Below are 10,637 nucleotides of genomic sequence, written 5' to 3' on the forward strand. Positions count from 1 at the left end.
GTCTGCATGGGGGATGGGAGAGCAGGGGGTGACTTTAGGTGAGGGATGGTGCCTGAGCTAGGAAGGGGGGGCGGGAAACTGGACAAAGGGAGAGGGGGAGTGGGAGGGGCTGAGCCTGCTGGAGGGTTTTTGGTTTCAGCTTTGGGATGGCTGGGAAGAGGCAGGGAACCCCAAGTCTGGGGTCTAAGATCCTTGCCCCAGAGGGACCTGACTGGGGAGTCCTGGTTGTACCTACAAGCCCTGCTTGGGACTGTGTTCCTGTCGTCTAATAAACCTGCTGTGTTACTGGCTGGCTGAGTCCCGGTGCATCACAGGAAGTGGGGGTGCAGGGCCCTGACTCCCCCACACGCCGTGACAACTAGCTCATCAGTATGCGTGGCCCTTTCCCAGAGGGTGGGAAGGTCATAGGGCAAGTTTGTCCTTAAGCACATTTTGGGGTCACAGCCTCCCATCGCCTGTCTGCTCGCTGCCGGGTATAACTATAACCAAGTCTGAGGGAAGCAGGAGTTAATTCTGGCCGGGGAACACAGAGCAGAGGGCTCTGCAATAAAAAGGGGACTAATTAGGGATAGACCAACTCCAGCTGCCCTCCCCTCGGCCAATCAGCTAAGCACAGGCCCCACTGAACAGATGAAGAAACCGAGAGGGAAGTGATTTGCCCAAGGTCATGCAGGAAGCTAGTGGCAGAGCTGAGGATAGAACCCAGGAGTCCTGGCTCCCAGTCACCCCTGCTCTAAACCCCACTCCCCTCCCAGAGCTAGGAATAGAACCCAGGCATCCTGGCCCCCAATCTCCTTTCTAACCTCCCTGGACAACACACTGCTCATGGGCCTTTGCTGTTACAGCTGCGGATTTACTGCCATGTGCAGCACACTCACCTGCCCATGCTGGTGATCAGCTGCCAGGGACACATGCTGAAGCTCCTGCCCCGTGCCAAGTGGCACCCCTCTCAGCGCCCCACAGCTGCTCTATTCTGTTGGGATGCCCCTCGCCACGCACCAGCGGGCACTTGGAATCTTTCTCTGTAACTCAAAACAAGCCCCAGGGAAGGCAGCTGTCTCTGGCTGTGCTGTGAGGCCGGGCGCAGATCACCTCTCCGGGAAGTGGGGAAATCTCCCTGGCTAACTTCCCCTTCCCCCACAAGCCCCGGGGCCAATGCCCAAGGGGAAGGGCTCCCGTGTGTCGGCGTTGTGAGGATGGGGCGGAACGCAAGCCTTGGGGGCAGAAGCCCCTCCGCTCCCAGCCCAGCTGCCGCAGGCCCAAGGCCATACGTGGGGCTTTCCCACGCTCAGAGTAGAGGCCTCGCCCCAGGGGAAAGCCCAGCAGATGACCTCGATGACAGCTCATGGGTGATTTCTAGGGGGACCTGAATTCTTGTGCTCCCAGGGGAGCTGATCTCAGTGGTCAGCCAGTTGAGTCGCTGCTGTGTAAGCGCTGGGAAATCGAGCGAGGTCTCTGCCCCTTCCCAGGGAGGGGGCCGGTGCTGGCACGCTCTGTTCAGCGTGGCTCTGGGGAATGCACAGACACCGCCCCCAGCAGCGTGGCGCAGGGATGTTATTTCACCAGCAGCCTTGGGAGGAATCTGCTTCGGAGGTAGTTTCCCCAGCGGTACAAGGGAACAAGCAAGCTGCTGGGTGTGGGCCGGCCACGGGGAGGGAATGGGACAGGGTGAAAGGCAGGCAGGGGACAAATAACTAGCAGAAACACTCTTTCCTCCGGGGCAGCTCCCACACACCAAGGCAACAAGGCCATGGGTGTTTTATCTTGTTTCTTCTGAATGGAGTCCCTCTTGCTCTGCAGAATGAGCCAGAAACCCGTGCGGGCGGCTCCAGCGGAGGGGACAAGACACCAGCTCTGCTCCCCGGCTGCTGCCTGGCTCTGTTTGCAGTGTGCATGGCCCCTCAGTCTGGGCGGTGGCGATTAGATGCCAGCCTTGTAGCCGGGATGAGAGGCAAACGTGGGGACTTTGTGGTGTGTCTTTTGCTCTGTGCACAACAAGAAACCACTAGGGCATGGCCGAGTGCAAATAACTCTGTGCAGACCCAGCACTGCTGTCCTGGCTGGCTTGTAAGAGATATAACACGGTGAATACCACAAGAGGGCTCACAAGCTATTTAAAGGGATACGACCCAATTCCGATACATTACTGTTTGCACAGGCTGGAATCAGTCAGACCCCTAGTTTGTCTCTGAGGCCGGTGTAAATCAGGAGTGGCTAACCTTGCATCAGGGAGGATGTCCATGAGTGAGAGGGGAGGGCTTGTGCCTTGAGTCGTGTGACTGTAGTGAACCTGGCGCTGTGAAAAGCCGGGATCGGTGCCGAATGCAGATGCCAGCAGCGCACAGGATGCCCCAAAGGGGAACGGGGAGGGTCCCCAGACTGCTCAGCAGGGAGCTCAGGGCTGCGTGGAGGGAGGGAGCCAGCCTGGGGAGATGAGCCTGAGGGCTGGAGGGGAGAGTTCCCTGGGAGCTTTGACTGGCGGGAGGGTGAGTCCTGGGATGAAGAGGATGCTAGTGAAGGGCTTGGAGGATTGGGGAGGGGGCAGCCAGGACAGAGGAGACAGAGCTCCCATTGCAGCACCTGCAGGTCTCTCCTCTGCAGTTAAAAGCATGGGTGGGTTTGCCATCCAGGCCGGAGTGTGCAGCGCGGATAAGGCTGAGCTTGAATTTAGCAAGGGCCCCAAGCTGCTGTGGACGAGGGTGGAGTAATTTAGCGGGGGGCGGGAGGGGAAGGGGGAGAGGAGTCCAAGCTGGGGGCCGGCCACTGAAGGCAGGATTTGTCCCCAAGGTCAGACTAGCCGTGAATCTGAGACCTCGTAAGTGCAATTAGCTGGGCAGCGACTCTGAGAGCTGCTCAGCCCAGGTTCGATGGCTGGGAGCTGCGGGGGCAGTGTGGGACCAGGGGCAAGCCTGAGGCTGGGGGTAGCCAAGGAGTTTGTGGTCAGTTCCAGGCTGGGGTCAATACTAAGGGTCAGAGTCCAAGTCAGGAGGCAAAGCCCAAAACAAGCCGAAGTCCAGCCAGGAGTTCAAGAGCATGAGACAGGACCAGCCCTGGCAGCACCAGGAAATTCACCATGCTGCGGCCCAGACAGTTCCTGGATTGCCGCTTGGGTTTATATAGGGCAGAGAACCAATCAGGAGCCACGGGGCTGCTGCCTGACAACCCCTCGAGGCAGAACGTCCCGTGGGCTTTGTCCACAGAAGGTCGTGGGAAGTGGGGCGCAAGCTGCTTACAGCTGCTGCAGGGTGGGTGGCTGGCATGTAGCTCCGCAGGGCTGGGTCCTTACAGTGCACGTGTCTTACCGATTCCATCTCTTTGTTTTCAGGATGAAGTGAAGCTCCCGGCCAAGCTGAGCATCAGCAAGTCTTTGAAGGAGACAGAGAAGGAAGAGAAGGAAGAGGAGGGCGCAGAGGTGCCTGCGGATGAGGACCATGCGGACGAGGATCGCATCCAGCTCTCCTCAGATGAGGAGGTGGAGGTTGAAGAGATCATCGAGGAGTCCCGGGCAGAGCGGATTAAGAGAAGTGGCATGAAGAGGGTGGATGACTTCAAGAAGGCTTTCTCCAAGGAGAAGATGGAGAAGACCAAGCTAAAGACCAAGGAGAATTTGGAGAAGACCAAACACAACTTGGAGAAGACTCGGCACAACCTGGAGAAGAGGATGAACAAGCTGGGCACCAAGATCGTAACCACTGAGAGGAGGGAGAAGATGAAAACCTCTCGGGACAAGCTGAAGAAATCCTTCACTCCCGACCACCCCGTCTACGCCAGGTCCAAGACAGCAGTCTACAAGGTGCCACCCTTCACCTTCTACGTCAAGAAGATCAGAGAGGGCGAGGTGGAGGTGAAAGCCACGGAGATGGTGGAGGTGGGAGGAGAAGAGGCCGAGAACACGGAGCTGCTGAGAGAGGAGAGCCCTGAGATGCACACGCTGCTGGAGATCACGGAGGAGTCAGATGCAGTGCTGGTGGACAAGAGCGACAGTGAGTAGGACGGGCAGTGGCACGCAATGGACGGCTGAACATGTAACTTTTCACACTGCAAGATCTCTCTTTGCCCCACGTGTCCCGGGCAATGTGTACCCGATGTATCATTATTCCTCTGGATGTCCAAGCCGATCCCCCGCCGTCCCGGACGAGGTGTCGTTTATATTTTAGTTTTAGCACACAGAGGAGTTAGGAATACAGAATGGTTTTTCATTGTGGAGACCATTCCTGCTAGTGGTGCTGTGAGAGCTTGCTAGCCACCAGGGACCCAGCTGGGACCGTGCTAAAACCAAGATAACTTCTGTACACCTGGGAAGATCCCTCTTTGCGCTCTCTGAGACCTGATGTTTAGAACGCTTTCTGCCTGGCAAACTGTCCAGCGCTGGAGATCCCCCAGTCCATTTGTCAGCCCGAGCAGCCATCCCCACAGGCAGATGGAAGGGAATGCAGGAGCCCAGCTGGCTAGTAGCAGCAGAGAGACATTTCCCACCCCTGCCCGTACGCCAGCTCCTGGGGCCATGTGGTCTGGAAGATCTCCAGTGGAAGGTGGATCTCTGACATGTCTTAGCATGTGGTGAGGGAAGGGTTAAGCCAATCCCACTGGTGGGCAGAGCACGTGTGAGGATGGGCAATGCCATGTCAGGCTGGGAGGGGCTCCCTGACACTTGCTGACCCCAGAGGGCTGAAACAGCTAACGGGCCAGTTCTGGGGAAGCCAGCATTGTGCACCTCCTGGCTACCATGGGCACCACATTACCTGGGTGGCAGCGAGATCCCCTGGAAATGCGGGTATCCTACACACACACAGGTCCCTGTCACTGCTGCCAGTTACACCATGGCCACTCCAGGCCTTCCTGGGACTGCCCCAGAGTCATGGAGAGCTCATCATGTGCCGCACGCTCCTGTGTGTGTCTGCAGTGCCCGGAGCGGTAACCGTCTGCCTGCTGGAGCCCACTTTGCTCCAGCGGGCACATGGTCACCTGCAGGGAGCTGCGTGGAGTCAGGTGTCCCACCCCGTCACCAGAGAGCGAGCCCCGTACCATGTGGCATCAGCAGGCCAGGAGGTGCACACTCACTGGCCGGGGGAAGGTGCAGGCTGGGAATAGGGCCCAGCAGGTTGTGAGGTGCACGCTCACAGGGGTGCATGCAGGGGTGCTGGAGAGCCCAGCAGACCGGGAGGTGCACGCTTATGGGGGTGCAGGCTGGGGGCACTGGAGGGCCCAGCAGGCCAGGAGGTGCACGCTTACTGGCCGGGGGAAGGTGCAGGTGAGGGGTGCTGGAGGGCCCAACAGGCCGGGAGGTGCATGCTCACTGGCTGGGGGAGGGTGCAGGCTGAGAGTAGGGCCTAGCAGGTTGTGAGGTGCACGCTCATGGGGGTGCAGGCAGGGGCCCTGCAGGGCCCAGCAGGCCAGAAGGTGCACGCTCACTGGCCGGGGAAAGGTGCAGGTGGGGGGGTGCAGGCTGGGAGGTGCACGCTCACTGGCCGGGAGAGGGTGCAGATGGGGGGGTACTGGAGGGCCCAGCATGCCAGGAGGTGCATGCTCACTGGCCGGGGGAAGGTGCAGGTGGGGGGGTGCAGGCTGGGAGGTGCACGGTCACTGACCGGGGGAGGGTGCACTGGCCGGGAGAGGGTGCAGATGGGGGGGTACTGGAGGGCCCAGCATGCCAGGAGGTGCATGCTCACTGGCCGGGGGAAGGTGCAGGTGGGGGGGTGCAGGCTGGGAGGTGCACGCTCACTAACCGGGGGAGGGTGCACTGGCCGGGAGAGGGTGCAGATGGGGGGGTACTGGAGGGCCCAGCATGCCAGGAGGTGCATGCTCACTGGCCGGGGGAAGGTGCAGGTGGGGGGTGCAGGCTGGGAGGTGCACGCTCACTGGCCGGGGGAGGGTGCACTGGCCGGGAGAGGGTGCTGGTGGGGGGTGCTGGAGGGCCCAGCAGGCCAGGAGGTGCACGCTCGCTGGCCGGGGGAAGGTGCAGGTGGGGGGTGCTGGAGGGCCCAGCAGGCCAGGAGGTGCACACTCACTGGCCGGGGGAAGGTGCAGGTGGGGGGTTCTGGAGGGCCCAGCAGGCCGTGAGGTGCACGCTCGCTGGCCGGGGGAAGGTGCAGGTGGGCGGTGCTGGAGGGCCCAGCAGGCCGTGAGGTGCACACTCACTGGCCGGGGGAAGGTGCAGGTGGGGGGTGCTGGAGGGCCCAGCAGGCCAGGAGGTGCACGCTCGCTGGCCGGGGGAGGGTGCAGGGTGCTGGAAGGCCGCTGTGACTCATTTCCAGGAGGGCTAGAGGATGTACTGATGCCACAGAAAGGGGACAGAGCGAGGACGGCACCTGGCCAGCCAGAGAGCAGTCCTGACACGGGTCTGTGGGCCCGATCCTGAACAGCTGAGTCTCTCCAGGGAGTCCCGGCACGGCGCAGGCTAGGGCCCTGCACATCTCCCCAGGCTCCCCGCTTGCTGCCATTCTCGCTTTCCTAGCTGGTGTCAGATGCCCGGCACAGTTCTAGGATGGGGCACTGCTGCTTGAGCGCCAGCTTTCCTATCCGCATGCACGGCCGCTGCTTAGCAGGCTCCCAGCAGAACGGAGCGAGGGCCGCATGTGCTGGGACACAGAGTGTCTACCTTCTGGCCAGCTGAGGTCAGCTTTGGGGCTGGCAATTCCCAACCCCAACCCCTTTGCAGCCCCCCAGCTGGCAGGGGACACGGGGAGGGTTGGCTTGTGTTCATCCTTCCCTTAGTTCCTACTCGCTGGGCACAGCCCAGCCCCTGGCACCTGCAGCCGCCGTCCTGACTGCCATGTGACACACGGGAGAACGGAGTTTGTTGTTAACGTAGCCACAATATATAAACATGCTTCTTTGTTAAGAGCATTTTCTTTCTTATTGCCCGTCCCACTCCCACCCCCAGGGTCCTTCCCCTGCAGCAGAGCTCCCGGCCTGCCCAGGCCAAAGTGGGCACGGCCCCAGCGCCTGGGCTCTGTGCCAAGCTCCCTGGTGGGTTCTCTCTAAGCAGCGAGGAGACATCTCCGGACCCCTGTGCTGCCCCCAGGGATGGGCAGAGATGGGGTTGGATGGGCTTTTGCCATGCTCTGCCCTTCCCTGCCAACCCCACGATGGCACCACCACCGTGGGGGGATGCCAGGCCCCAGGCAGTGGTGGTCCCTGGGGGGCAGGAGACTCTTGCTTGCCTTCGGTTGGGATCTGTGCTCACTGTTCGCCCCGGGCACCCCGCACAGCAGGCGGAGAAACCAGATGTTCTGCAGCTCCCCAGCCCTGGGCAGGCCGAGCCCTCACTCCTCTGCCTAGGGCCATTCCCTCAGCATGTGCGTGGGGACCTAGTGCCTGGCTGCGCCCCGCACTCCCGCTGCGCCCCCCGTGCAGCCCAGCCCGTGGCAGGGGAGGTGCCGGCTGGCGGAGGAGTGGGCAGGGCAGGGGGCTGTTCACATTCTGTCTGTTTCCTGGGGCCCGTCTATTGTTTTTTACAGATCTATTTTTCTTACACAGAAGCAGTAGCTCAGAGTAAGCGACTCCCAGGGCATGGGCGGGCACTTGGCTCGAGCAGCCCCAGGCCACCAGGGTTTGGTGCCATACTAAGCATCTCTGACCTCGGAGAGAAGGAGCAGAGCGTGTCCACGGGGCAGAGAGCGAGTCCTGGGCCCTGCTGTGCCCAAGGTGACGAGCTGGGGGCCGTGGGAGCTGGGTGGAGCTTTATCCATTTTCTATGACTGCATCCTGGTGAGCAGCCCGACCAATAAAGTTTCTTTTCTAAAAGGCCAAGAGTGGAGCATGTTTCCCACGGACGGGGGCGAAGGGCACTGGCTGCTGCTGGGTGGAAGGGAGCCAGGGCTCTGCCCCACAAGCAGGGCAGGGGGCTCCAGCTGCCAGAGGGCAGCACCGTTTGCTCCCTCACCCAGGTTAAACTGGTGCCCCAGCACAATGGGGGAAACCTTCCCCTTGTTGGAGGGACAAGACCTGCGGCAAACAGGCCGGGGGGGCCATAGGTGCTGGAACAGCGGGGGCTCGGGGGGATGCGGCACCCTGGCCTTACAGTTTGGTCCAATGGCTCTCAGCACCCCCACTAGACACATAGGTTGGCCGCGGCCACCCCCCATAACAAGAGCATGTGCTGGAGGGCCCGGGATTTCAGAAGCCAGGAGAGGCGATGCCCCATGCAGCAGGCACAGCTCTGCCAAAGCTTGGTGGGAGGGGAACACGGGAGCCCTGGGCAGCAGTAACCCCCAACACTGGGCTGAGCAAGGAGACGCTCGTACCCCCCACCCCCAGGCCGCACTCAGAGAGGGGGAACAGCAGGCACCACGTGCCCAGGCTGGCACCCAGCGAGCCCGGCCATGCCCAGCCCTCACGTGGCGTCAGAGAACAAGGCCGTGCCGGGCAATGACTCACCAACGATGAGCGAATGTCTGCGACCTTGGCAGCAGGACTAGGAGTCTGCTGGTGTCCAAATAGCCCTTCCCCTGCCCCAGTGAGCCCTCCCGCCCTACACCTGGCTCCTCCCCACTCAGGGGACAGGGTTCCTGCTCCCAAGGGGGCCTAGGACATCACTCCGGGCCACTCCCATGTTCTGCCAGGCCATGCTGCACCCCACGAGCGACCCCAGGCTCCAGTTGCAGGGACAGAGGACCAGGGAGGGCCAGTGACCCCCAGAAGCCCCAAAGGGAGTCAGTGGTATAGGCAGGACCTGACCCATGTTTTGGCTCCAGCTCCTGGGAGATGGATGCGGCCAGGCAGGGAGGTGGGAGCCGAGTGTGCTCTCCATATGTGCCAGTTCCACGGGGGGGCTGCAGTTTAAAAAAGGCTGAATCAAAGTTTGCTGGAGAGCATCGAGGGGCCCCTAGGGCCAGGCAACAAAAGGCACCTGCTCCTTGTGATTTCATCCCAATAATGTAGGTTCTACATAAAACCAGGGAGGGTTTTGTTTTGCTTTCGCAGGAAGAGGGCTGGGTATTTAGAACATGGCAGAAGCTGGACAACCCCTCTGGAGGAATGCAGCTCGCTGCGAACCCTGACTGCCTCTGTCACTGTGTGCCTAGCTCCCCCATTCCTGTACCCAGACCCAGCAGTGACCCACCCCAGGCTGGCTGGACACCCATCTCCATGCTCCCCCCCATCCCATCCCGCAGGCCCTGAGCCTCAAACACATTTGTGGATTCACCCTGCCCCCTAGTGGGGCAGGTAAGCGCCATCACTCCCATGTTACAAGGGAAACCGAGGCACGCAGCAATCACATGTCCCTCCCCAGCCTGGCCCCTGGGCAATCACAGCTACCAGCACAGTGAGTGCCCAGCACCCCTCCACTAAGGGTGGGGGATTCGGAGTTGGGAATGCTGGGATGGGGGTGGCCTTTCAGGCTGCACTGGCCCAGTGGGTTCCGGCCTGGCCCCAGCTGAGGGAACCGTGGCTTGGCAGCCCCTCCCTGCCCTCTCCCTGTTTTCCCAGCACAACCACCATCCAGCACACAGGCTTGGGGGGGTCGAAACAGGCTGGCCTGGCCCAGCTTCTCCCAGCACCATTTCCCCCAACAGACCCCGACAGGCAAACACCTTAGAGCCTGCAGAAGGGGGAGAAGGAACCAGCACCAGCCCAGAACGGGGGCTTCTCAATGCCATGCTGAGATGCAGGTGGGAACGGCGAGATCCCGGCTCCCAGTCCCTGTGGGTCTATGAGAGCCCCTGTGGAGCCGCTAGCCCCAAACCCTGAAATGGGGAGGCCCTGGCCACTAGCAGGAACTGCCCCATCCCGGCCAGGCCTCTCTACCCCGCCGGTGCTGCACACGCGCTCACGGCGGGGGCACCCTGGGAAGCAGGCTGGGCTGTGGGGAGGGGCTCAGGGGAACCACCCAGTGCTCCCCGGCCCGGCGCTGAACGCTGGTGTGGGCAGGGGGGAGGAGGGGAGCTCTGCCTTGAGGTTTCCTCCCAGCACTGACAGTGCAGCTGTGCGCTGCCTCAGCGCCCTGCCCACGAATGAGCGGGGGCAAGAGACAAAGCCGCTCCAGCCCCAGGTGGGGGCTGGGGAAAAGGTCACCAGCTGGGGACACTGCCAGAGAACAGGGGTGGGGAGAGCCATATGGGGCAGAGAGGAGCTGCCAGCCCGGGGCCCCTCTGCCTGTCTGGCAGTGCCCAGCGCCAGCTGCTGCCAGAGGGGAGCTGGAAACCCTGGGTCTGGACGCAGCTGCACCAGGCAGCTCCGCCTCATCTGCCAGGGGCTGGCTCCCAGCAGGGGCAGGCGTTTTCAGGAACCTCGCAACCTTTTCTGGGTCTTGTTCAACCCTAGGGCGAGTCTGCAAGGGGACGGGGCAGGGACAGCCCGGGCTCGGCTCCCAGCAAGCCTTGGCTGGGTGGGTTTTCCTGTGACATCACCAGCCAACATGCGGCAGCCCACGGGGATTCTCCTCAGAGTGTGCTAGGAAAGCCCAGGGCACAGGGGAGCGAAGGGCACCCAGCCGGCTGGCCCCCCAACGCCTAATTGTTTAGCTGGGAAAATACATCCCCACCCCTGCAGAGCCCGTCTGAGCCGGGTCCCAGCACAGCCCGCTGCCCACATGACTCACGCAAACAATCCCAGTTCTGCGTCCCGGGTGCACCCCGCGCCCTCACTGCAGAGCAGCAGCAGTTGCTGGGTTGCCTGTGAGGTTAGTGGGTACA

The 10,637-nt window shown here is 61.8% G+C and overlaps 1 protein-coding gene across 5 annotated transcripts in view; it reads left to right on the plus strand.

Moving 5' to 3' along the window:
• The window catches only part of CAVIN1 (caveolae associated protein 1), a 33,269-nt gene extending 25,520 nt beyond the window's left edge, over positions 1-7,749 (plus strand). Inside the window, exons 2-3 of one of the 5 annotated variants that reach the window (XR_003997583.1) lie at positions 3,326-5,795; positions 5,848-7,749. Coding sequence is in view for 1 of the 5 variants with exons in the window: in XM_030541345.1 (XP_030397205.1) it covers positions 3,326-3,991 (666 nt within the window). In the remaining 4 variants the exon portion in view is untranslated. Of the gene's footprint in view, positions 1-3,325 lie in introns of all 5 variants that reach the window. The other 4 variants (XR_003997584.1, XR_003997585.1, XR_003997586.1 and 1 more) reach the window with 4 other exon arrangements.
• The last annotated feature ends 2,888 nt before the right edge of the window (positions 7,750-10,637 follow it).

This window comes from Gopherus evgoodei, chromosome 23 (genome assembly GCF_007399415.2).
Source record: "Gopherus evgoodei ecotype Sinaloan lineage chromosome 23, rGopEvg1_v1.p, whole genome shotgun sequence".
Lineage (NCBI taxonomy): Eukaryota > Metazoa > Chordata > Testudines > Testudinidae > Gopherus > Gopherus evgoodei.